The sequence below is a fragment of the Excalfactoria chinensis genome, chromosome Z, assembly GCF_039878825.1.
Source record: "Excalfactoria chinensis isolate bCotChi1 chromosome Z, bCotChi1.hap2, whole genome shotgun sequence".
NCBI lineage: Eukaryota > Metazoa > Chordata > Aves > Galliformes > Phasianidae > Excalfactoria > Excalfactoria chinensis.
The window spans coordinates 52,872,648-52,900,138 of record NC_092857.1 but is presented as its reverse complement, the minus strand read 5'-3'; the positions used below and the strand labels follow the sequence as shown (position 1 = coordinate 52,900,138).

At 38.9% G+C, this 27,491-nt stretch overlaps 2 protein-coding genes across 3 annotated transcripts in view; one reads left to right on the top strand and one right to left on the bottom strand.

Moving 5' to 3' along the window:
* Positions 1–10,540, bottom strand: part of MSH3 (mutS homolog 3) — a 109,004-nt gene extending 98,464 nt beyond the window's left edge. Inside the window, exons 1-8 of the mRNA XM_072359233.1 lie at positions 10,391–10,540; positions 9,287–9,410; positions 7,987–8,210; positions 4,818–5,021; positions 3,939–4,055; positions 3,038–3,155; positions 2,433–2,578; positions 1,777–1,943 (exon numbers count right to left, since the gene is read on the bottom strand). Of these exons, the coding sequence (XP_072215334.1) occupies positions 1,777–1,943; positions 2,433–2,578; positions 3,038–3,155; positions 3,939–4,055; positions 4,818–5,021; positions 7,987–8,210; positions 9,287–9,410; positions 10,391–10,486 (1,196 nt within the window). The 5' untranslated portion in view covers positions 10,487–10,540. The remainder of the gene's footprint in view (positions 1–1,776; positions 1,944–2,432; positions 2,579–3,037; positions 3,156–3,938; positions 4,056–4,817; positions 5,022–7,986; positions 8,211–9,286; positions 9,411–10,390) is intronic.
* A 10-nt stretch (positions 10,541–10,550) lies between these two features.
* Positions 10,551–26,734, top strand: DHFR (dihydrofolate reductase). Of its 2 annotated transcripts, XM_072359235.1 has the most exons (6): positions 10,551–10,694; positions 11,029–11,078; positions 12,521–12,626; positions 13,512–13,638; positions 24,592–24,707; positions 25,852–26,734. In XM_072359235.1, exons 1-6 carry the CDS (start codon positions 10,609–10,611, stop codon positions 25,937–25,939), a joined length of 573 nt encoding a protein of 190 aa, XP_072215336.1. In that variant the 5' UTR covers positions 10,551–10,608; the 3' UTR covers positions 25,940–26,734. The 2 variants fall into 2 exon arrangements, with proteins under 2 accessions (XP_072215336.1, XP_072215337.1); XM_072359236.1 differs by lacking the exons at positions 10,551–10,694; positions 11,029–11,078 and adding an exon at positions 10,844–10,978.
* The last annotated feature ends 757 nt before the right edge of the window (positions 26,735–27,491 follow it).

Below are 27,491 nucleotides of genomic sequence, written 5' to 3'. Positions count from 1 at the left end.
TTTTTCATTTGTAATAGGAATGAGCAGTTAACACTTTCAGCTGCAAGCAATTAAAAGAAACAACTGCTTTCTAAAACCTGCATCAGAACTACTTTAACATACCATTAAAACAGTTTCTGAAAAACCCATAACAAAACCCTGCCTTGATTCCACAATTCAATACACAATGCTTGGAAAAACAAGAAAAGAAAAAAAAGGTTTTTAATCTTAATCATGATACATTTCTAAATATTTGGGACATATTCCTGTACTTTCAAAAGAGAAAGAACGTTATTAATGTGACAGAAAAGCACATCTGCTGGCAATTACAAAACGTTTATTACTTCCAAACCTGAGTTTCTTTGCCCAAGTCTTAACAAACCACTACACTGCAAGAACACACACTGGCACTGCTTGCTCAGTACATCTATAGTCAAGCACAGATCTTTTCAACTCCTTATGATTTTGCAGTTTGTACATGAGCTGCAAATGTCACACATGTCACTGAATTGTGCTGGATATGACACTTTCACAGACCACATTTTATTATGATCTCCAACAAGGATTTCCAGGTGGATTTCCAGGTATTCAGTTCCTTTTACTTTTTTGCCTCTCATACACTCAAGCCCTTGAAAGACCAATAGCTGAATACAGAAACATTTGTGCAAGTTCCAGTTATGCCAAGAAATTAGACTATACATCCATGACTTCTTTTTTCCCTTGTAGAAGGGGACAAAGGATTACACTACCAGGCGGGAAAGGAATACCTATGGAGCAGACTGACTAAGCCAATCAGTTGTCTGGAACATTAAAGGAAGATGCATGAGGATGACATGGGCAGAGTTCAAGTACGATAGTCAAGGTAGACTGTTTAGAATCTGTCAGGTGGTTACCATCCATGAATTTGTCTATTTTTACTATATGGGAAGTGATGACATTTCTGTCTTCCCACCAATACAAAACTGTACCTATGTAATACATTCATTTGTCTTTGGCTTTCTTTAGCTCCAATTTTATTAACATGCAAGAGGAAACATATCCCTTCTGATGACTTCACTTAAAACAGAACTGCCAAACTCTAAACAGGTTCTCTATAAACCAGAGTTCTGTGGGAGAAGAGAGGGGAGGGAAAGGGAGGCATGTTTGGAGAAATCATTTATTCCCTCCATCTATCATCACAAATTATTTCCTCTTCTGATTTTATGCCACAGTAAAATTAATATAAAAAATGTGAAACAACTTTACCTTTGACACCAACAGAACTCAAAATACAAATGGATGATCAATCATCATAACTTCCAAGTCTGGATTTAAATTTAAGATAGTTTAATAGCACAAACAAAATTAAATACCAGTCGCAAAGGTTGTCTTATCTGGTTATATATTAGTAGAAAAATTGCTCCATGCCCTTTAGTGATCTTAATACTATGACAGACAAGGACTACTGACATGGGAAACTATTTTCAGATCCCAAAGATAGTTACGTCAGCTCTGAAATAAATCCAACAAAACACACAATTAGGAGTGCAGGATCAAGATGACCTAAATGAAAACCAATGTTTAGGCATGCTAACCCTTATAGGCTCAGTCAGAAGACATGCACTGCAGTCTAAAAGCAAGTAAAGAATGAGTACTCAGCAGCAAACCAGTCATTTTGAAAAGGGCCTTTCCAGAGCTACACACTAGTGCTTACCTCTATATCTGAACCTCATCAATAGCTTAGCTGTAACTAAAAACAAAACCACCACCACCAACAAAAATCAAACACTACTACAATAAAATCCCCACAGAACATACCTCATGGAGGTTATGCTGTTGATGAGCTTTTCAGATTGATCTGACAGGCTGGATGGAAGTATTAGTTCAACTGGCTGCAGGCGTAAAAGCCGACTCTCTAATTCTAAGCGAGATGCACAATCCCAAAAACTGTCAAAAACAACCTCTCCTGTAGTTGGTTGGATTGCCTGTCAAATAAAATAATGTATAAACATTGGGTAGTTAAACTTTCAGGGAGCATTTGAGTAAAGCCAGAAAGAAAACTGATGGTGTATATTAAAATTATATAGCATCCTCACACTTAAAGAAAGCGACAGATCAAAAATGCAATTATGTTCCTCAAATCCATAACATGACAGCAAGTTCAAAAGACTACTGCACTTTTGTCTTGGTAAACCATAATGATACCTTAAAAATGTAGATGTGTCACTGTTATCCTAAGTCTATTATTGCTCAGACTTCACTACTATCAAGAACTATGCAAATATACAAAAATGGGATATCTTAGCTACACTGGACTTTGTTACAAAACAAAAAGAGCCGAGAATTCAGAACAACCATTATTATAAGATGACAACAACCCACTTCTAAGAAAAACAATAAAACAAAAGCCTGATTTAATAAAACAAAAGTACTGAAATAATAAAACAAAAGTACGGATTTCTCAGGTAACTTACCATGACACCAATAAGAATGTCACCTTTCTTTCTGTTTTTCACATTTTCTCCATTTTCACAAATACAGAGGAGGTAGTTATCAGGGACATCTGTTGTTACCTCTTCAACATCTACAGAATCATCTAGCTTCAGCAAAGGGTTCACATGTAGCAAATATTAAAAAAAAAACAACAACACAGTATAGACTTTCATGGATTATATGCAGGTCTTTCTAGATTTAAGACCTTCTCAACTACATTTTGCTTGCTACTGTTAAACTGTCTATTTCATTTTTATTAGTATGACTTCTTCACTATAATGAATTTGAGATAACTATCAGCATAAGGACTGAAGTCAGTGGTTGTTTTCATATTACACACAGTTGCATGATGTTTCATCAGTTTATGAAAGAGCCATCCTCAGCTACGACTGCTGGCCACCTCATCCAATCAAAAGCAGTTACATCTAAAGCTAGATGCTACGCATGGGCTGTTCCACTTGTCACATTAACTTCATGTCTGCAAAACACATGTACTTCAGAGAAAGAACAAAATGCACTAATACAAAATAGCTGAAGAGCTAGCCAAATATTAGAGTCTGAATATGAATTCAGTTGAAAAGGATATCTTCTCCAATAAGCGTAGACTTTGTATAGAGAGCAGTCAGTTTCCGGCTGAAGAGAGAGCTTTTATTTTCTCCAGCAGCCTTCAGTGCTGCAGTTTCCATTTGTTTTATTACTCCAACCTACAGACAGACAAAAAACAGACAACATTAGCACCTTGATTATAAATATTTTTTTAAAATATTTTTGTGGATCTTTTAAGATATGCAAATGGTAAATGCATCATTAAAGCTGAACAGGAAGAGCAGAGGTTAGCATCAGTCCTACTAATGAGCCCAGGAAGACATACCTTTTCCTCATGCACTACTTTCAACAGCTGTTTCAACTTCTGCCCCTGTGCTTCCTGTCCTGTTCTGAAACTATTTAGCTGGAGTTCAGCACTTGCAAGAGAATGGCTGTTCTAATTAATTTGGATAAGTCCTTTTCTGATAAGCAGTAAAAAAAGAGGAATCAAAAAGAAAGCCATAGAGTTATGGGGAAGAGATCAATAAAAGGGAGGAAAGAGGAAAAAAATAAAATATAGACTACAATAAGAAAAAAAGGATGTGATGAATTACAAAAAAAAAAAAAAAGAGAGAGAGAGAAAAAGAAAAAGAGTGAGTATACATATTCCTCTTTATCAAATGCAAAGGTTGGATTAAAAAATAACTACAATAATTGTTCTAGAAAACATTGGGCTACTTTTTTTTGTAAAACAGCAGAGAAAGCTTGAACCTATTTGAAATTCACAGCATTCATGACAAAAGAGAAAATGCAACAATGGGCAAGTTAGCCATTCTACATGCAGAAACAGGTTGTAATGAATCTCCTACTTCTCAGTTCAAACAAGACTCCTGTACAGTGAGTGCAAGTTGTTTCAATACGATCCGATTCTGTATAGCATGTAATTAAAAGCCAGAGATGACCTTATGTCCTTTTGCTACAAGTCGTCGCACATGGACAAACAGTCTGTGAGTTGGTATACTGGCTGTCATAAAGTTATGATCTTGATGGCAGTAAATGTTTAGCTCTTTAGCTGCAATCTGCAAAGTACAAGAGAGACAGTAGTTCAGGTCAGCTGTACTAACTGCAGTTACAACAGAACTTCCATAAACACAAACATCATCAAAATGCAGTACAGGAATTCATTTCTGTGGCAACACCAATGTACAACTTCAATTAGAAGTCCACTATCAAAATGGAAGCACAACAGGAAAAAGTCCAGCGTTGCGTGTTATCTCCTCTGCCCTCTCTCCTCGCATATGATATCAAACAGAGGCTTCAGTATCACTGACTTCATAAGTCAGATTATCATATTGCAACTTGGCATATGTGGATGCAATATCTGAATATGCTTTGGAACTGAAAACATGTAATAGCATATGTTATTTTCCACAGAGCTACTTTTCTTGCATATAAGACTTTATCTGCACCCAGGCAGTATCCATTCATCTACTTGACATCATTTGGCTCACTACCTTCAAAACTGAAATGGTAGATTTTGATCTGTGCCATGAGAGTCAATTCACCTCTAAAACTGTTTCAACTTTAAGTCTGTCAAGTAATTGTTGTAGCACTTCAGTGTCCCTTCAGTTCTTAATATGCAGAATAGCAACCACTATAAGCACTATCCTATGATTATGGTAAAAGATTATGCTAAGATTTTTCATCTTCTTATCAAGTAATAAAAACAGCTATAAAATTCATGTCCACAAGAAGACTCCTTCTGGAAATGTCTGTAGACCTAAGTAAGATGCTATCACAATGCAAATATCCTTCCATAATCCTATAGAAAACAAAATTACCTGTGCATCTTCTCCAAAGAAGCGGTATTTGTATCCACACTCCACACACAAAATAGCATCTTTATACCGTTTCTTCATTTCTAGGAACTGAAGTTCCAGTGGAGTGTAAATGGTTTTTGTTCTCTTATTGAGATTTATGTCTGAAGTATTTTCATAGCTTCTAAAAGATGCAGAAAACTGACTAAGATCACAGTGTGGCTCCTCCTGTAAATAAAGTATGGAAAACAAAAGTTAAGAATAATTTAAAAAGATTTATCACTTCAACTTACATATAAAAAACTGCAATGCAGAGATAACGATGCTCCCAAAATCTATTTTAATAAAAAAATACCAACAAGCCAATTCAGTACAAGTCTGAATTTGCTATCTCAAGCATCAAAACCATATTTCTTCTTCAATCCACACTAAGCAAATCTAGCAAATATCACAGATTTACTCTTATGCAGAAAAATCTATATAACAGTTTCTAAAAACCTTAACAGTTAAGGCTTTGAGCCCACTCTCTCCCCTGTTTATTATTTCCACTGACATTATGCAGCCTATGCCAGCTGAGCAACTTCAGCTTTACAACTTTGTTTTGTTCTGTTTTGTAAGAGAAGTGATGGATTCAGCCTTTTATAAGTGCAGTGAACAATATCAATAATTGAGCTCCACTTATGGCAAAGTTCATTCTAAATTACATAAAAATATCATGTATTAGTAAAATTTGCTAGGAGAAAGAATACTAAGACACCCCCTACACGTTTTAACAGCAAACAATTTCACAAAACATGGTGAATGAGATTGTGCTGTGAATTTCTTTATCTGCAAACAAATCCAATAAACTTCAGTTTCTAACTGTCTTATCTAGATGACAAGGAATAAAGTCAATTGAATGTTCAAGTCCAATGGTGGCTCAGAGGAAAGGCAGTACAAACCATATACACTGGGTCATGGGAAGGTACAAAGAACATACCCACAGTATAATGGGAAAAAAAACAATACTTAGCCGCAAGGCCGTGAATTGCAAAATTCCCGGAACTGCACACAGCAAGGGATGACCCATTTGAGATGTAGACATAGCTCAGCTTAAACAAACCCAAACTGCACTTAGAACTCAGATGGTCACTGGATCTTAGGTGTCTATTGTAATCCTCAGCTTTCTATTGTAATCTCTTATTGTGATCCTCAGCCTTCAGCTGTTTTTGATCCAAGCTCTGAACCAGCACGGCAATATTACTGCCTTATTCCATAGAGAGAGAGAAAAAAAAAAAAAAAAAAAAAAGAAAGAAAGAAAAAAAAGCAGGACAATTTTCTAAGATTTACCATTCCAAGGAAGCAAAGAGAAAGCCTTTCCACATCTTACATACCTGGCTATTCATAATACAAAGAAAGATGATAGAAATGCTTTGTTCAGAAGGTCATCAGTCTTCACTGTCCAATAAGTATCCTTAGTTATAATCAATCACTATTTACTTTTCATTTGCACACATCTTGCTTGCATCTCCCTCTGAATGTGATTAAAGCTTCCCTTGCTTGTAATCTGAGAAGGAAGAGCTAAATGGCAATCATAATCTCATGTATAACAACTGATCAACTGAATCGGGTGCTGCTTGTCTAAAAGCATCCAAGGATATGAATATGCAGTGGCAGTATTGCTACAAAAAGCACACCAGTGTTAGTGCATTGGAAGCCAACTCTGGAGTGGGCAGACAGCAATCCTGCAACAGCTGATATTTCAAAGATTAACGTATTGTTTTCAAAGAAAAAGAGAAACCTGATTCTGCAGAATCATCCATCATATGTTCATGTTCTCAGATTAGTGGAAGGAGAGTTCCACTACCCTCGCTCACCAGACACCTTTGCTGTAGTTACTGCAGCACATACATTTTTAACTGTGAATCTAAGCCAGGCACATATTGCCTCTGATGTCAACAAAGAGAAAATCAGAATGATAAAAGGAAAAACATTTTCCCTGCACGTAAAACGCACATGTGTGTGCAAACTATATTTTTATAGTTCTGGCATCTATAATTGATTCTCACTTAACTACAGTATGTATTCACTAAACTCACATATGAAGCAGAAATTTAAAACTGCCAGAGGGACAAGTATTTGAGAAAGAGGACTGGAGAAGAAAAGAGCTTTTCTGTATTCTCCATGTGACCACAGCTGCATAATCTCAATCCATAATCAAAACAGCAATTCTGTGACACAAGCTGTTTCTTTCAGTCTTCTTTCTGTTCTTCTGTTCACACAACCCTGATACAACAGTTTAAGACATAGAAGATAAAAATCACCTACAAAACCTTCCACACAACCTCTTTCCTTCTAATGAGACAGATGTAAAGCCTTGTTAAGGAATAGTTAATTGCAATGCAACAGCAACACAGTAAGCAGTGACAGGCCTTTTAGGACCTCAATACTTCAAGCTCAACAAGGTGGCCCCTAAAACCTAGAAACCAACATATCAGATACATAAAGTTTTATTCTTCTGAACAATGTGATCATTCAACTCCCTCGTAATTAAAGGAAACGCAAGCTACTATTACACTTTTACTGTCATATATAATGTGCAACATTACTGTAAGTTCTCAGGGGAACTATCTGTATCTCTTCACGTGAAAAGAAATACGGGCATATTTAGTAGTAAGAAAGAGGTATATACAACTGAATTAAGCTGCATTTCAGCAAAAAAAAATAAATAACTTTTTGCAAACTCAGCCTTTTGGAAATTTTATGGCCTCTGTCAGAATTAATGAAACAGAAAGAAAGCCATGCAAAGGACCACACTGAATATCTGTCAATACAGTATAATAGGTTACTACAGTATTATAGGTTAATTCAAACTACAAGACACACTGCCAGCGTCTATGCTGTCTTATCACTATCTACTATAAACAGCACACACTTTAATGATATCTCTGAAGAACCTGTCTGTAAAGAAAGTTCTACTCATTGTGCTAAGAGTTCCAGGGTAACACCCACACACAAATGCTCATCTATTGCATGGTGCCACACTATTTAATGATAGAATGTAAAACATTTTATAAGTAAAAGGAGTCTTGTCCCAAACTTTGTTGGTTTTTCTGTGTTTTTGTGTTTGTTTGTTTGTTGTTGTTTTTTGTTTGTTTGTTTTTTAAAGAAAAAAAAAGTCATTTGCATCACACTAGATCAAAGCACCACGTACCTTCTGAGCAAGCTTTGGGCTACTGTCTCCATACTGAAGAGGGTTTTTCAGTTCCAGACTTCTCTCAGTAATACTGGGGCACTTCTCCAAAATCACTGATTGTTTCTCCTGAAAACTGTCCTCCTGGACTCTGTTACACGTCTGGTCTGAATCACAGTAGAATTCTCTCAGTCTGTCTAGAGTTTGCAAACATATGCGGGGCTTTTCATACATCTGAGGCTCCTCTTCCATAAAAACAAATAACAAAAAACATTAGTGAATTATTTTCTAAAAACAAATGTCTATTAGAATAACCTCAGCCAGTAGGGAATTCAGGCAGTTAGGTCAGTCTTTCTTTCCTACCCTCTTTATTCTCTCCCATTGCCTTAACTCTGCCAACTCAACACAATTACATATGTAATAAGTTTAGTTAAATTTTCTAGAAAGTCAGTATTCATCACCTTCTTCATATGTGAGTAAAGAAATACAATTTTATTCTGAACTGATAACTGCAAAGCCACAAAACTAGGGATAAGTGTGGTTTTTCAGCATAGCTCTTACACAGACAATGTTGCTACATGATAGTGTCCCATAATAATACTTAAAACCATCACAACCACAAAACTGAACATAATTCCCAATTTAAAAAGAATGTAGAAGTTCATTCTTTTAAATGGAGAATAAGTATAATAAACTTCATATTAAACAATTTGGTTTTTTAACTAGCATCAATTTTTTGTTAAAAGCTTGGTTCACACAGCACAGGTGTGGAGTCAGTTAACCTGCAGCATGTGTCTAAAAGACTGACTGCTAAACCAACAAAGATTATAAAGCATTGTCTCAGAAAGAGAGGTAAAGCACTGGAACGGGCTGCCCAGGGACACATAGGAGTCACCATCCACGGAGGTTCTCCTGAAACATGTCACTGAGGGACATGGTTAGTGGTCATGGTGGTGCCAACTGGGTTGCCAACTGAACTAGAGAATCTTGAAGATCTTTTCTAAACTTAAAGATTCTAACTTGCAGCATTTCTGTCTGGGCACCTGGACTTTACCAATTAAACAACCTGCCAGATTTGAGTCAGTTGAAGGGACTTTGCAGAGTAATTTCAGAATTAGGCTCCTGTACCTAGCCTGACTCACAAAGGATGCTTCAGCAGTACAGCTAGTATGTTCATGGTGACCCTTCAAAGATGTATCTTACACCCAACAGACACTTTCTAAAACATACAGTGATCATTTTATTTATTTATTTAACATTTGACAGTGAAAAATTGTTTACTGAGTATAAACGTTTGAAGGTTTGTTGACAGTCAACTCACTTTTATCCTGAGTCTTCACAGGATTATAGATGTCATCTATTGTACTTTGTATTGACTTGGGCTTCTTCTCACATGGCTCACTGTTTTCAGTTGATGTTCTCCTGTTTGTGTTTACTTCAGAAGCCTGAAATACAAATTAATCAAAGAAATTTTGTTACTTTTATTCCCATCCTTTCTGAAAGACAGTAATAAGTCTGAGGATTTCATAACGAGATAATGCAAAATGCAATTAACTTACTACCCACAAAATCCTTAACTATTTTATCTACATTTCTACTTATAAAATAGTTCATGGAATGCAAGACTGTAAGAGGAGCAGTGCATGCTGTTAACAAGTAGGCAGTTGTGCTCGAAAAGAAACACCCACAGCTGCAATGTTTTAAAAGGCAGCTCAGCGCTAACTCTGTAGCACAGAATTGAACAAACCTTCCTTGTAGTGCCATACTCCACCCTACCACCCTATGTCTGAAATCAGCCTCTTTGTAAATTCTGATTTCTGCAGCTTGGGGCCCTCCTCTTGCCAGATGCCAGCTATTCACCTCTGGCTCTGTGAGGTCTTGAAACAGGTTGTGAAAGAAGAACCTCACCACGAGTTAGTCTAAATCTTAAATAATGATACCAGCTGCAAACACCCAGCATCACCCTGGGTGCTTGTGCAGAACACAGTACTTCAGACCTTGTGGCCTCGGGTGCTTCTGACTGGCAGACACTATAAGCACTTTGTGATGAGGAGTCACCCATTTATGCAGTTCCCCACCAATGATGGGCAGGTTCCAAGGAAGGTGGCCGTACAGGAAGAAGTAACTCGCAACCGCAACAATGTATAAGAGCACTACCATTTCTCTTTCCAAACACGGCGCAGGTGCTGCCAGCAGCTTGCACCCGTTTCAGGCACATTACTGAGAAAATTCAGACCCCCGGACCTCAGAAGCCGAGCCTGCAGCCCCCCCCACAGCAAAGTTTCCCCTCTGAGCCCACCGCACCAGGGGACTCCGCCTCACACAGAGGCTGCTGGAGCGGCATGGCGGACCCAGGCCAAAAGACAAAGCTGTCGGCCAGGCCTTGCCATCACCCCGGGCTCCCCCGCCGCCGCCCGCAGCGCACCGTGTGCCGGGCAGCGCCACTCCCCGCCACGCCGAAGAAACGGCTGAGCACCGGCTGGCCCGCACCGCACAGCTCCCGCCGCCGCCCGCGCTGCATGGTGCGCGCAGGCCGAGCCGCCGGGCAGCGGTACCGCCTCCGCCTCCGGTTGGAGCCCCGCCCCGGCCCCTCCCCGCGCCGCCACCGCACGCAGCGAGGGGCTGCGGGTAGAGGAGCCAGGCATGGTGCGCTCGCTCAATTCCATCGTGGCTGTGTGTCAGAACATGGGCATCGGGAAGGACGGCAACCTGCCCTGGCCCCCGCTGAGGTACGGCGGGCCGGCTGCTGCGCGTTCCCGGAGGGGCGGACGGCGAACTACGTGTCCCAGCGTGCAGCGCGGCACGCGGCCGCCCGGCAAGGCGGCGAGCCGCGCGGTGCGTGCTGGGAGTTGCAGGCAGGAGGGCAAGGCGGGAAAATGCTGAGGCGGCCGGCAGCGCTGGGCGGGAGCGGCGCGGGGCTGGGGGTGCGCGGCACTGCGGGATGAGCCCGCGGGATGAGCCGGGCCCAACTACGGCAGCTTCCCTCTCCTCTGTCCCTTCCTGCTACAGTAATGTAAGCTATTCCGGAGGCTTGTCGTAACGCTCTGCTTGTTTATTTGCCAGGAATGAGTACAAGTACTTCCAGAGAATGACCAGCACCTCCTATGTGGAAGGTAACACGCGGTGGACCACCTTACTAAGTTTGTGTAGTATCGGTCACAGAAAAGATCAGGAATGACCCTTTCCATTAGCTTCCCTGACCTCACCAGCCCACGTGTTTGCAATAAAAGCAGAGCTGCAATTAGCTATTGCTGGTTTGTGGTCTTATGGCTCATGTTTCAAACTCACCACAAGTTTCCCACCCTGCCTTTTTGAAGGTCCAGGATGTGTTTTACCCCTTTGTGTCAGAAAATGCAAAAAAAAAAAAAAGCTTTTTTGTGCCGATTGAGCAGCAGCAGGTTTGTTTGTTTTGTTTTTTTTCAGTCTCTGTTAGCTTGTCCGCTAGCTTGTTTGCTTTAGGTAAACTTTGGCCATTCATTGCACCCCTTGTGGTTTGGTTTGTCTGACAGGGGGCTGGGTCATCCTGGAATTCCATAAAATCCTAAATACAGTGCCAATGTGCAGCCATACGCATATGCTGTGTTATATGTATGCAGTAACATACAACTGTGCTGGAAATACATAGTTGTAATGCAGATTCAACAAGACCTTTAGTGAAATAAAACCATTTACAGTACAGACAAGAAGGTCATGAAAGCGAGCAGGTACGGAAATGCAAAAGCTGGAAGTGGTAAACTTGTTCTGACTGCACACTTCCTCTCACAGAGGAAGTGCAGATAACTGTTCTCAGTGCATGTGAAAGAGAATCGGGTTATGAGTGATGGATTTGGTCAGTAATAACTCAAGAGTGGATTCTAAAAGCACGATTGAACATCCATTCCCTTTCTTTGTTTATTCTTTAAATAAATACTAAGATCCAGCAGTTATGTCTAATCTAATAACTGGAATGGTGGAACATTCAAACAGCAATCAATTCTGAACAAAAATGTCCATTCATACTATGAGAACTCTTGATGGCATCAGTTGTTTTTACTCAGAGGGTGGTGAGGCCCTGCCACAGCTGCCCAGAGAAGCTGTGGGTGTCCCATCTGTGGAGGTGCTCAAGGCCAGGCTGAGCAGGGCCTTGAGCAGCCTGATCTAATAGGTGATCTGACAGTCCTGCCCACAGTGGGGGGTTGGAGCCATGTGGGCTCTCAGGTCTCCTCTCACCTCAGCCACTTTATGATGGAGATGAATTTAGCTACTTAGCTAGCAGAGCCCATGTCAGTAATAACATGTCTTTTTTGGTATATTTTTATTTTCTTCCAATTGTAAGTTGACATGCGTGCATTAAACTGCCTTGGTGTCTACTGCCTGCCAGGGCTTGGAGGGCACAAACCTTTTCTTTTGTTCCTATGACTCACTGTGGAATCAGGGCCCAAACTTGTACTTTGATAACTGCTGAAATTGATTTCAGAAGTGGGAGTGAAAGTCCAGCAGATGTCACTAAACAACTGAAGCAAACCTGATACAGAGCTGAAATGCCATTTAAACAAATCATTTCTTTCTTACTCAGGTAAACAGAATGCACTGATAATGGGTAAAAAAACCTGGTTCTCCATTCCTGAGAAGAATCGTCCTCTAAAAGACAGAATTAATATAGTGCTCAGCAGGGAGCTCAGGTATGTATGATGAATGATAAATAACAGATCTAAACCTAAGAATGTATGTAACAGTGCCTCATAAAAGAATCAATAATGTAACATTTTTTACATTTGTTTCTGGTTAGGAAGCATCTCCGCTATTGGTTCTGAGTGATACTATTACTTCATTTTTTTTTATGTTTTTTTTTTTTTTTTTCTTATTTATTTCTTAACCACTTCATAAAATAATTATCATTACTTTGTTCAGTAAAAGCACAAAGTTCCATTTATACTCACAAACCATCTGACACTTGTCAGTTGACCTTGGGACTCTAGTATTTCTCTGGTACCTTGTTAAATTGATGGATTTTTTTTGTTGTTGTTGTTGTTTTTAAGTTTATTGTTATTCACAGTAAGGGGGAAAGAGTCTGTCCTTTCTCATGGTTGCCTTGGGTGCATCACTTATAATCATCCAAGTATTCTTAAACAAAAGTGTTCACTCAGGATGGCTTAGTGATTTGGAATTTGTTACTGGGTTTTGGACAGAAGGTAGAGTTGGGGAGATAAAGGTTTTGTGGATTGTTTTGCAAGTACTAATGTTCTAGAATTCAAATAGAAGTCTGTATTTAATTATAGAATATTTACATTCTTCAGATACACTTTGTTAAAAACTCAATTTAACAAAATCACATCTATAATGTATCATGCCTCTTAAGTCACAGGATTAAATTGTGATTTATTAAGCAATTCTGGAGTGAGGTGAGAATACTAATGTAGTTGAGTAGTAATACATTTCAGTGTAATGAACTAATGTGAAACATCTAGCCACTTGTAAATTCAGCAGAATATGTTGTATATTTTGATTGTATCTACTATGATGACAGTTTGTCCTTCAAATTTAGTAATAAAACTTCTTTTTCCTAGGGAAGCTCCAATAGGAGCACATTATCTTTCTAAAAGCCTGGATGATGCCTTAGCTCTTTTGGACACACCAGAATTAAAAGATAAAGTAGACATGGTTTGGATTGTTGGAGGAACTTCAGTTTATAAGGTACATTTAAAGTACTATTAGGTTATTAAATTTTCTGCCTTGGGAGAAAGATGGCTCAAGTTATTTCCACTTCAGGAAGTGCAGGGGTAAGCCTTTTCCCCATTTGACTTAGTGAACTCCGTTGACAGAGCAAACCATAGGAAGAAATGTTTTGACTATCAAGTTGAAAATATCTGTCCAAGTAACCTAATTTTGCTCTTGCAATATCATACAGTCATTGCACTTTTGAGACCTTTTCTTAACTGTCTAAATTTCTAGGGTTTTTACACTAAGACTTGTGCTGTTTTGTTTGTTTTACTGAGAAAGGAAACTGGCTGTAGAGGATGTTAGAATGAAGAAAAGTGGTCAAGCATTTTTAACTAGAATGCAGTGCTTTATACAGTGTGCAAATAAGAAAAGAGGGTCTAAGAGAGATAGCAGGTAATAATGTCAGGAATAAGAGGAGATAAAAGGAGATAAATGTAAGACAGAACATAGAATCAACTTGTTTTCCCATCCAGTAACCAGCCATCCTGACTGCTCCCACTACCTAGGCTTTTCATGGTGTCTGTTCATGTGCCAAAAAGTATACGCCACTTCATTCCCAGGACTGTCATTGCAGAAAGTCATGTATGACCAGCAGTTCTGCAAATGCCAAGTCCTTCTCAAGTAAGATATTAGCTGTGTAAAAAGGTCTGCAGTAAAACCAGTCTTCTTGTGCTGTATTTCCTAAGCCATCTTTCTGTCTTCTCCCAAACCTTTCCTCTCATCTTCATCTCACACACCTACAAAATTTAGCCAGCTCTCTATGCCTCCATACAGCAGAGTCCCTGAAGTCAGCTTTTCAGCCTGTACATAGTCCAGTCTCTGCCATTTAATTCTTAGTTGTTTTCATTATTTTCTCATATAATTTGCAGTTAGCACCAAGCAGTACCACACAAAAGATGATGTCCATCAACCTTAGTTTCTTGCACATCAGTCAGGAGAGGCATTCATTCTTCTGATTAAAGAAAAAAAAAAACAAAACAATTCTGGAATTGTAAAGCATACTTTCTCTGATGCAAAAGAAAAACATTCTCATGCACTCTAGCAGTCTAGTCATTTTTGTAATTCAGACTTCTGTCTGTAATTCTACAGGATGCAAAGTGTGAGCAGAAGCATTTTTGCCTGTGCATTGCCCACATATTCATCCTGTGCTGCAAAGAGTGATTTTGTTATTGTTCATATAGAAAATTCTGTTATAGTTTTTCAACTTATTGTTGTTATTATTATTATCTGGCTGTTACAGAGAACAGTATAATTTTTGAAACAATTACTAATATTTAAATTATAAATTAGCATTTTTGGTCAGGACTACTTCTGGAACCTATTACTGTGCGGATCAGCATAAGGAATATAATTTGAAATCTCAAGTGTCTTCCCTCTTCCAAGTATTCACTCGGGCTAATCCAAAGGAATATGTAACTCATTAGGGATAAATCTGATGGTTTTGTAAATATTTCTGCACCCACAATCTTAATGTGATCTTAATTAAAAGTATCTAGTGGAAACCATACACCTCTACCAAAACTGCAGGTAACATTTTAGTGCCTATATTAAAGGATTGCTGGAGTATTTCCTTTATGTTATGTAGAGATATGTGGGAAGTAAAAATACTGATGGGTAGTTGAAGTGAATCATTTAATTCAGTAATTGTAGATACTTTATTTTAAAGTACTATTTTCATCTTAGTTCTTTGAATGCGTATAAGAAAGTGACCATACATACTTCAGTGAGTAAGTGCAGTGGGAGTGGTTTGAAGTAGATACCACTGAGATACATGACATTTCTGCTTCTAGCAGTGTGGGAGGCTTAACCCAAAGTTCAGATCTTTCTGATCGGGTGGAGTGTTATGAGGACAAGCCAGAGAGAGCACACCGCTCCAAGAAGGACTGTACTTTTCACATCTTTTATGCAGATGATATTCCCTATTCCAACCAGCAAGTCCTTTTATATTTCTGATCCTGTACTTTGTTTCTCTTCCTTCTTATTCAGAAGTAACAGTGTAGTGCCTGCTAAATAAAATCCTTTTGCATCTGAGTACTGCTGCACAACAGTGCAGTAAAGAGGTGTTTTTCAGCAAGGACTACTGCATTATAATCCCAGTAAGAATGATACTTGTACTCTGTAAAGTGTCACTTTAAATGCTATTTATTAAGAGCTGACACTTTAAAGAAGGTCAGGATAGCATAGGTAATTACAAGTCCTTCTTGAAACTGGGAATCCCAAATTGTGCAGAATTGAACAAGCCTCTAATCCACATGCAACATGTCTTGCAGACCCCATCCGTATAAGGGGTTAACACATTTGGTCATTCAAGCTATTGGAGGATTTACTTCTTATAAGAAGCAAAGTCTACTCATTATTTTTGCTGTTAAAACAGAAAGAATGTTCATGTGGGAATGTTTTACTGCACTTCTAGATAAAGGCAGGGGCCCAATGGCCCTGTGTAATCATTGTTAACAAGTGAAAGCTGTTTGCAGGCTCCTGTATATCTATAACAGACTGAGTTTGTCCTTTGACCCAAGAGTACATGCCTGTAGAGCAACCGGTTTGTTCAGCTTAGCAGATGCAGCACAGTCCTGGGCCTATGTAGATTAGTTAATATGTGGTTCACAGATTCCTCAACAGATTCCTGTTTTCCAGTCAGGATCACTACAAGAAAGAATGGCAAGCTTAAACATACTTCTGCTGCACTTTCTTCTGCAGGGTTCCTTTGACAGCTTGTCACAAACTTTTCGTGGATGTGTTGGGGGCTGAGGTTGCAAATTACAATGCTGTTCTTGGAGTCTTTGCCACTGCAGCTATTCTGCCCTGTTTGAGCAGCTATCTTTGGCACAGGAGTCTTTGGCTGAGGAAGATGGCTTCCCATGATCATTCAGTATAGAGAAGGAAATTGTCTCTTCTGTGACTTACTGACCTCTGTAACAAAAAGCAGAACAGCTATATATGTAGGCATTTTAGTGGCAGTAGGGACACATGAGGAGCGTTGGTGTTAGGAAGCAAAAGCGGAAAGGATTGAAAGCAGCTCCTACTGTCCCCTGAGTTGTTCAAAATGATATGCAAACTGTCTCCCACTTCAGAGTGCCTCTAGAGGTAATGAAAAGCTAGGTACTTCTCAGTGGTGCTGTGACAGAACAAGGGGTAATGGGTGAAACCTGGACACAGAAGGTTCCATACAAACATGAGTAAAAGCTTCCTTACGTTGTGATTGACAAAACACTGGAATGGGTTGCCTGGAGAGGCCATGGAGTTTCATTTTCTGGAGATAATTCAAAATGCACCTGCATGCTCTCCTGTGCAACCTTCTGTACAGAAACCTACTTTAGTAGGGGTGGTTGGAGAAGGTGATCTCCAGAGGTCCCTTCAAACCCCTACAGTTCTGCAATTCTGTAAGCTTTTAGTGTGACTTCTTCCTCTGCACAGACCATCTTCTTAAGTTTAACTTGACACCGATGGCTTCATTGGATTTTTAATGTCCTCAAACAGACAAAAGGTATAATATTGCTCCCAGTGAAGCTTTTGGACTTCTTACAGCATCGGTTTACAAATGTAATTTCCTTAGATCTCAGTGTGATACCATGCTGGATCTTCCAGAAGAAGCTGATGTTGCTAATGGATGAGGAAGGAAGAATGTGACAACCCAGCAAGGGCCAGTAGGTCATAGCAATTACAAAGACATTGTGTGGCTTGAGAGGCACTCTGTGGTTTTGCACGAGCACTTGATGTTTTGAGAGACTTCTGCTGGCTCCCGAGTGCTTGTTGTGTGTTGCCAGCTTGCAGCAGTGACTTGCTTACTGTCCCTTGAGTCTCTATTAGCAGTTGAAGCATATCACATAAGCAGACTTTGTGTCTTGGATTCATCTGCAAGAAGTTCAGTTCATGCACACCAGGATTGCTCCCAAGTGCAACCAAAGTGGGGACAATTAGAGGATTCATTTCAAAACCACATTTCTTTTCTGAGCTATGACATTGGTATGGATGCACACTGTGTGGAACTAAGTCTCCTAATTATCTGTTAATGGAGAGGTTCAGGTCTTGATTTTTGACTTGAATAACAGTACAGCCTGGAGAGACTAATAAATCTGCTCAGTACTAGCTACATCAGTCTTCTTAAATTGAATTTAAACTGAGTGTTTAAAATTTATTTAGAACAACATTCAGATTTTACTGTGTGGTTTAACCCTGGCAGGCAGCACAGTACTCCTTAGTCACTTGCTCACTGCCCAGGTAGGATGGGAAAGAATTAGAAATGTCAAAGTGCAAGAGCCAATGGCTTGAGATGGAGACTAGGTAAAGGAAAAGTTGCATATGCAGGCAAAGCAAAGGAAAAATCTCATTTGCTGCTACCCTTCAGCAGGCAGATGTTCAGTTGCTGCCAAGCAAACAGAGCTCATTACACATAGTGGTTTCTTGGGAAGACAAACATTGTCACTCCAAACATCCACCCCTTTTCTACTTTACTCCAGCTTTTATTGCTGAACATAATGCCACAGACATCCCTTTGGTCAGTTTGGGTCCTGGTTCTGTCCCCTCACAGCTCCTTGTGTGCTCTCAGCTTCTCACTGGTAGGGCAGAGTGAGAAGATGAAAAGGATTTGCCTTGCACTGTTCTGCAACAGCCGAAGTGCTGGTGTGCTATCACCACTATTTTGATTAAAAATCCAAAAGACAGCATCTTCTGAACCTCTACAGAGAAAATTAATTCTATCCCAGCCAAAACCATGACAAACAGGAACTGTAAGTACAGCATATCTCCAGATATTAAACAGGGGCTTTAAAAAAAAAAAAAAAAAAAAAGAGAGAGAAAGTTTGTAGACTTGCTTCTGTGCAAGGAATGGCCTTATAACGTGGTAGTTTTTGTGTTCAGTGTGAATCTTGCTTCATAGAAATAACCACACACAAGGCCCAAAGAAGGAACCTACTGGTAGAAGAAAAACTAGCAACAGAACTTAAAAAATAAATAAAGAGGAAAAAATGTATGACTCAGGTCCTCAAAACCAAGGCCTCGTTAGTAAAACCAAAATGGGCTGTGTGTCAAACATGCTTTTCCCTTGAAAAAAGAGATTTCTCTACTGCATCTTGAACATTTAAAATTGTCTTTCGTAATTTATACATTCCTACTGAGCTTCTTGCTTTCTCTGCGCTTCAGAAGCAAACAATGATGCTCAAGGTCACATTGCTGAAGTGCAGAATAGCATTCACGTATTAAATTTGGAGAACATGTAATTTCGTAACAGAACAAGAAGTTGTTCTTTCATATGAAGTTTTGTTATTTTTATTTTCAGTTAATAGCTAAGCTGGACATTAAGTGATGCTATCAAATCACATTTGGGGAAATTATTTAACAAAGAGGCTTAAGCTGGAAAATTGAATTTCTAGCAATCTCCAAGGGAAAGTTTTGTCTCATATCCATGCTCAGGTGTCTTCCTTATGTATTAGTGTTTGACATCCTGTTTTGGGTATTCTACCCCCTTTCATTCTTCAAAACTACTGAAGAACTAAGTTGCTACTTGTATGTAGGGCAGCAAGTCTCTTGTAGATGTTTAATTACCCTTTTAAACAGTTTCTTAACTACATGTATAAGCTTCACCGAGTTTTGAATGTCCTGAGTGAGCTGTGAATGCCGCATTCGTTAAGCTTCAGATCTTCACTGTAGCATAAGGATCACCTTGAGAGAGAAAAAAATATGAATAACTTGAGTTGTTAGTTTTATTGTGATTTTTTTCAAGCCTGACAAAACTATAGTAACTAACAGCATTACTTTATGGAATCTTGTTCTAAATTTTATGGGGTCTTGTTCTGTGGAGATATTCAGGACCTCTATGCAGGCTTACCTGTGCAATCCATTGTAGAGAACCCACTTTAGCAAGGAGTTGGACTCAATGATCTCTTGAGGTAATTCTGAGAAAATATGCATTTTAAAGATTGCATTTTAACATGTCTGTATTTCTTACATACCATAAATATACTAATTTTATTGCCTTAACCACGTGTAAAACAAAATAGTTTAAAACTGCATAGCTCCTGAAATAGAGACTGACACGTATGCATTTTTGTTTGGTTTTGAAGTGCTGTGTTCTGCCAGAGATATGACGAAGGACTAAGGACCATGTACAGGGGAGCAGTGTAGATAATGTGTTTTTCTGTGCTAATGTGCTGTACTCTGCATGTTCCAGTGCCACTGTGGTTGTGTAGCACTGCTTTCAAAGAACTTGCTGCAAAGAGCAAGCTTCTCTGAGTTTTCTGAAGCCATTGACATGGAGGGCATCACATGGCAGGCCTGAAAGATTTCTCTCACCTGTGAGAACCAGTATGAAAAGCAGCGTACTGCCTCCACTGGCTTCTTTGTTCTCTTTCAAACTAACTAGTCTGGCTTAATCCTATTAATATTTTTGAAAGCTGGTAACACTGTGTAAAGTGAAGAGTATTATTACTAAGCTACAGGTAAATAGCAGTGTCTCAAGAATATCTTTGCCTGGAAACTAAATTTTAAATCCTTCGTTATGGAAGGTTTCAGGCATAGTGACTGGCATAGTTCTCCTGGTCTATGGAGAGAACCACTCCTGGCTGTGACAGTGTAGATAGATTTGAAGGAGGCAGAGTGGTTGTACTGTCTGTGCTTTGTTTCCCCATCCCACCGAATTCATGACAATCTCACTTAAGTATGCAGGTGTATATAGTCCTGAGCAGTTTTGTTTCCAAAGAAGATTACTGTCATCCACGTATGTAAACAAATGTAACCCTTGGTTATTGCAGTGCTGGCAAATACTTCTTCACAGGAGACCTTTCCCATACGTATTTGAACAGTGGCAGTGCAAAAAGAGTTTTACTCTATTCTTATTACTGTGATTGAGGAAGGATTATAGCCATATTACTGCAATTTCCTAACATCTCATTTATATAAATGTGACAAGCCTACGCCATTACAGTTGATGATACTATCCTCATACTATAGAAATTTGTGTTTTGTAAAAATATACCCTTAACTTATATAGCTTTGTGAAAATATATCCTTATGCCTTTTGTCAGTGCTTTGTTCTTTTACCTAGTAACAAAATCATAGGAAATGGAATTACAGTGTTAGCAATAGACTAGTGAGTTTCTTCAGCAGCTTTATGCTTTCTCAGACAGGGGAGGGACACATCCAGCTTTTCCATTACATGTGCCAAACTGTGTAAACTCAGAGAATTCTTAACACTGGAAAGAAAGGTGTAGTATTCGTACTGTTCTTTAAGTTTCTTTTCAAGGGTACTTGGTGAGGTTATAGAGGGAAAGTTTTAAAAAATGCTGTTCTAAAAAAGGACCATACTTCCCTCTTGACATTGGAAAGTCCAGTTCATAAAGTTTATCTGTTTCTACAGGGTCAGAATGGGCAGGCTTTTCAATAAAGGTCAATACAAGATTTTTATTACACTGGTCTTGTTCCTTGCAGGAAACTGGTGATGGAAGCTACCACAGTGTTCCCTCCTCACCATGTTTAGCCCTAGCAGCTTAGAAAGGTCGGGGAATTGCCTCATTCAGCCAAGCCCTAGGAGCATGGGCAGGAAAGGTTTTTGAAAGTGCTGATTCTCATGGTCATCACAGCCACTCTTCTAATTGAGAAGGCTTAACTTTGGCAAGTCTTGCTACCTGCATAAGCTTTGGGAGATCTTTAGCTGGGACTATTTTTTTTTTTTTAATGCATAAAATAAATACTTTAATACTTCTGGGGCTTCAGAATGCATTTTAAGGGTTGAAAAACAGAAGACAAGTGGACAGAATGTTTCTTTTGAATTTTTCTCTTTTATATTGTTCTGGTACGCTGTTTGGATTGGCAGTATTGTTGTCTAGCAGCAGAAAGGCACTTGAAAAATAAGTGCTTCAGATAGCTACTTTGTCTATTTTACTTATTTTATGTAATCAGTGGAAGATTGCAAGACAGTGTGCGTGCGTCCTTCTAAAACCTGCAAATCTTTGAATGACTAGATATAATTGTTTCCTTCTAGAGAAATTGGTTGCTATGCTGTCTGGTTTGGTGATTAAACCTATAAAAGATTAATTTTCTGTGTAGCACTTTTGAAACTGCTTGTAATGTGCAGCTATTTGTTGCAGAGCTTTAGGGTTATTATAACCTGTGTTCTACGAAGACAACTAATTCAAGGCAGTAGTCCTTTAAGTACAGACGTAGACTAATCTCATATGGCAGGCTGTCCAATAAATCTGGAAATTATGGAGAATATAATTCCTAGGTCATCTACTTCTTGATGTGTGATTCAGAGACAAGTGTACTGATGGTTACTTGGAAAAGACTAAAAAGACAAGGGTATGCTAAAATCTTTTAATAGGTATATGAAGGCATATGTGAGTAATAAAGGGCTGGTTCACCTATGGGGGTGACTTTCCTGGGACAAGAGGACTGACTGGTCTTGACACCTCAACAGTCCTGTCCTCTCTTTCTTTTGGAATGTCATCTCTGTTGGAGGAATCTTCTCATATTTCTGAAGGAACAGAACAGAAACTATAGTTTTAATAGACTGTGCTCTAAGAAAAAACACAGTCAGCTTTGTTTTTCCCCTTTTCATCAAGCCGTACAGTCTTAAAAGGCTCAGTAGCTGCTACATAAGCAGACAACCTATGCAGTTTCAAGTACAGGTACAAATATGATCATAAGACAAGTGAGTGGATTATGGGAGAAAAGCATAATAAATGAAAATCAGACTAGGAATGTCGTTGAGACCCAGCGTAGCAATGGAGTAAGGGAACATAACTGAATATGTGGTGAGGGTGCAGATTTTTCAAATACAGGGAACCACAAAGCTCAGAAGCATCATCCTTTGGCTTTAAAAATCTCCCCTTGCTCTGATGCAACTACTTCTGAGAAGTCCTCCCCTAAAATCTAGCTTTTCTGTTACATACACTGTCCTGAAGTCTGGAAAATAAGAGAAAAAAAGAAAGAGCTAGTACTGATCTAACTACTGGAAGTTATTTGTCTGTACAGTATTATGTTCATTTACCACAGTGCTGCCTGATCAGTAGAAATATATATTAGTTCCTCCACATTCTGTCCAAATAGTCAAGATTACTGACATCAATGTATTATATTAAAATGAAGTAGTATTCACTCTGATGCATTCCTTAGAATAAATATGCTTAATAAGTATAATACAGAATCACATCATTAAGCTTAGAGCAAATATGTCAAAATTCTATCAAAACAGCACTATGCATCCCCTAATTAATCTCCTTGTACAAGAAAAAAAGTAGATAGAGTAACCTGGACAAGACTGGAGTGAATAGTAAGTAAACACTAGCAAAAAAGTACCATTATCTTCTTAGAAATTCCGGAGTTGTCATAAAGCACTTTCACTGCCTGCCAGTGTCCATGAGTGCATAGTAGTAGTTTGCAGAGCAGGTGTCAGAGTATAGTCCTCTCTGAGCAATTTCATTTAGAGACCCCAAATGTGGAAGGTTTCATGTTTAATACAAAATCTACTTATGTAAGTTTTCTGCCAGGTAAGTTGCTGCCAGGGAACAGGAAGGACCAGCTCCACCCATAAGTGCAGGATGTTGGGACCCAGAGACAATATCCTGGACAGCATAGCACAGCTTCATCAGCAATAGGGCTCACAGTGGTGAGGCAGGTCATCAGAAAACAGCGAAGGCCCGTGAAGGTAGCTGGGGCAGGCACAGCCTTGGGGCAACTGCACAGAGCCATAGCGACAGGCTAAGGCCAGAGAGGTATGTCAGTCTGTGAAATGATGGAGCTATGTTCTTATATTGGAATGCAAGTGAAAATTACACTTAACAGAGTGTAGCAATCAGAACACACGGTCGAACTGTATTTATGGTTCTCTGTACTCTCTATGATATGCTGTAATAACATCATGATGCTGGGCATCATGCCACACCTATCCACTGGGAAGGAGTGTATAGGTTGTAGTCATCTGAAGCCCACTGCTCTTCTCCAAGTTCTTTCTTTTTGATATTTATTTCTTATGCCTACATAAGGCTGAGCCATGTATACATACCGACTCCAGAGTTGTTCTGTCTGACAGAGGAAGGCATTTGCATTTTTCCTGTAGACTGGGGGACAAGCAGTCCAACAGCACATTGAGTTGTTCAACTGACGTAATGTTTTCTCCAGCGCATAAGCCACCATTCTATCCCCTTCTTGCTAAGTTCAGCTTTCTTTGCAGCAGCTGCAGTCAGTCCCTCCATTCATTCTTCCCTGTGAGAGCAGAAGCCTTAACTGAAACACTAGAAAAGTTCCTACTGACCTGAGTAAAAAATTCATTTATCCCTCTACTACAAAATAAAAGTATCTCAGTAAACAGAACACAGTATTTTGTACGTATTTGTGAAGCAAATTATGATTGCATTATTCTGGAGATGTATGTTTCGATTCCTACAGCTGGCCCTGATATTTGTAAGGAATCTAGATGAACACTTGTTCAGTGCAGATGGATATTGTGTTCTTACTTTCATTTTAAGGTATTCTCTGGAAATAGAGTCGCTTTTCCAGAAACCAGCTTCTCAGCAAAGCTAGCAATTAATTTTATTGGATTATGTTTGAAATTACTTCGTTCCTGTACTTGTCAAAGTAAAACCTAATAGCATGATGCATGGTGAATCATCTTTAACAATGTATTGCTCATTGCCAATCCGGGGGAAAGGGAGAAGCATCAATAAAGCACTTCAGCACGTATTGTGTAGCCAGGCACCAGTACGGGATTTTTAACTCAAGAGTTTGTGTGTGTCTGTTAGTAAGGAACTCACCTAGAAGGTGTCTTTTTAAACTCTTTCATTCAGGAAGTCATGAAACTTGACATTGTCTTACAGGTTTCCAACAGTGTTTTAACACAAGATTATTAAAAATGTAATTAAACACAATACTTCACAAATAGTCCAGGTTTTTACACAGAATAATTCAACTTTGTTTATTTTATTTGTAAAGGCAGCAATGGAGAAGCCCATTGATCATCGACTGTTTGTGACAAGAATTTTGCATGAATTTGAAAGCGACACATTTTTTCCAGAAATTGACTACAAAGACTTCAAACTTCTCACAGAGTAAGTATCAGAATGGATAATGGTCCTGTGTTCTGAAGGGAGACTTAATCATTCGAATGTGTAAGAATCTTTTTAAGGCCACATTCTGTTCGAGTTTTTGCCATCTTTGTCACATTGCAGTCGTGCTTTATGCTCTCTCTAACAAGATTACAGAAAGTTGGGAGGTAGCAAAAATACAAATGGATGCCCCAAGAATCAGCAGGAAAGAATTTTATCTTTCTGATCCCATTTCAGTTTCCAGCTATTTACAGACCAGCAGAAAAGAGAAAATGTGGCAAGATGGGCTCTCTGTCCACAATGTAGGGTGCAGGAGTGGATTAGCTGTGAAGCTGTAGGGAACAAATAAGTGCTGGCATTGCAGAAGAGTATGGCCCAGACAAAGTAAGTGAGTGGGGAATGTTAGATTCCAAAGCACTCTGTGCCCTAACACAATCCTAATGCAGTATCCTGATTTCTGACATCAAAATCCTTGTCTTTCTCTGCATTGTCTCTCAGGTATTGGTCAGTGAACAAAAATCAGAATTTGGTCTTTATTTAATATAGCTGATAATTCCCCCACTGAAATGGAAACCTAACAGATGCTGATCTAGGAAAAAAAAAGTTTAGAATTCCTTCCTCCCTCAATGTCAGCATTACTCATACAAAGTCCTTACTTTGTCACTGGGAACTGAAGAGATTTTAAGAGTATCTATTAATAAAAATTCGTTTTAGTAACTCTGGAATAGAGGGGAACACTTTGCAGTAGGTAGCAATCACCTACGTATTCTTGCAAGAGGCATTTACTTTACCATTTCCTCTAAAACATGTAATCAAAAGCAAAACAAAAATAAAAGTCTGTGTCACTTCTGCCTTTACAGACATTTTAAGTAACGTGGGGGGATTCAGTCGAAATGTTTGTTGTCTTTTTCATCTGTTTTACATCACAGTCTGCTTTTTCTGTTTAAAAAGATGCATATACATGTTGCTGATAGTAATTAATGTGATTCCCAAAAGTGGCTTATAGTTAGTATTCCTGTGATAAGAGTGGCATTTTCACATTTTACCAGGTAACTCTCTCTTCTGATCGATAAGATAAATTACTGGTGATTTGCACAATTGCTTTCTACTTTTTATCCTTTGTTTTTCTTACTTCCCCCATCTGTAGATACCCAGGTGTGCCTGCTGATATTCAGGAAGAGAATGGCATCCAGTACAAATTTGAAGTGTATCAAAAATCTGTCTTGGCACAATAAAAAGGTTTTCTTTAGTTTTGTATGCAACCAGGCATTTTAAATTATGAAATCTTATTGATTGAAAATACACATTACGTACATATTACATCACTGTGAGAAAATCTCCTTGATAGTGCAGTACCTCAACTGTGAAAGATCCCAGAGAACACACCCCACATTCTGAATGTGTACCCTGCAGTATGTGCAGCGTTTGCAGCTCCCACTCTGACAGTGAGAGCCTACAAGGAGGGGTCCTTATCTCTGTTGCATTGCTGATCAACCTGAGAGCAATTGTTGTTTTTGCTTTTTTAAAAAATTATAACCCAAAACTTTGCTGACTGTTTCCCCAAAGTATTTTCAGAGCATCATCTTATGAAACAGGTTTGAGGAAAATTCAAGTAATGTTGCCCTTAATTGTTGCACTAAGTCTCCATTCGAACATCAGCAAGGGTTGCAGTAGACAATTACAAGTTTATGCAATTTATGTCTGTTCAACGGGGCCTAACATTGGCCAGTTTTCTATGAGAAGTTTAAACATTCGTTTTGCATGCTTTTGAAAAGCAATAACCAGGCCTTATGTATTAAGAGAAAAACACATGAAGTATCAGCTTTGAACAGTCGTTGAATTTCCCATGGCAGTTCTACAGCAGAAAAATGATGCAAAGAATAATTTTTGTTGTCTCAGTTTTCTCTGTTCCTTTTTCAGATTTAAAAATGTAAGTCCTTTGCTATGCTGATCTCCTTTATATTTGCTGACTTTTTACATCAATCAATAAAGATTTAAATATCAATATTATATGCTTGCATTAAATTGCAAAAGCGTACTGCGTTTTAATTTGCCAACACTTTGTGAAGGGGAAGAAAACATACTGTTGCCAAGGGGATTTGGTATTTTTCTGGTGTTTTTTGTTATTATGTGATGTAAGTCACAGTGACCCTGACAAGAGAAAATAACCTCCCAAAAGCATTTATTATGTACCAGTTAATATCAAAAGACAGGTCAGTGTTAAAAGCTCTGCACAGCTCATCTGCAAAGTGCTGTATTTATGGCAACTGACATTTATTTGAAGTGGAAGCAAACGCTTTATGCAATGTTAGATTACACTGTGATACTGATGTGAACACAGATGAGAAAATTTCTGCCTAAGTATGTATTGCATGAGATACAGTCAAAAGTTTTGCAGAGTCAATCTGGTTTCAAAGAATTTCCACTTGGATGCAAATGATTCTTCAAGGAATATAAGAGGAAGTTTGACTTTGTAGAATCTTCTCCAAATTTAGCTACCTTCAGTTGCCAAGTTCTGCGCCTAGGAGTGACATACCAGCCACCGCCTAGTTAGGTGCTGTTTGAGGTAAACAGGTGGGCAGAAAGATGTAAGTCTTCTTATGTTTACAAAGACAGTTTGCTGACAGGTGCGTTATTTCCGGAGGATGGTTACTTTGCAGGATTTTACATCTGTGCCCTTTTAGAGATACCTCATATTGTTCATGAAACAACTAAGACAAGAAAATAACAAGTTACTGGCTGGACTTTGCATGGGGCAGTACATGGCTGTCTGACAGGTAGGCTCGG

What these genes read in the sequence shown, in the direction of transcription:
- DHFR (XM_072359235.1), top strand. Translation starts at nt 10,609, where the DNA reads ATGGTGCGCTCGCTCAATTCCATCGTGGCTGTGTGTCAGAACATGGGC. An exon ending in CAGCACCTCCTATGTGGAAG is followed by an intron (nt 11,079 to 12,520) that starts GTAACACGCGGT and finishes TTTCTTACTCAG; the next exon opens with GTAAACAGAATGCACTGATA. An exon ending in GTGCTCAGCAGGGAGCTCAG is followed by an intron (nt 12,627 to 13,511) that starts GTATGTATGATG and finishes TCTTTTTCCTAG; the next exon opens with GGAAGCTCCAATAGGAGCAC.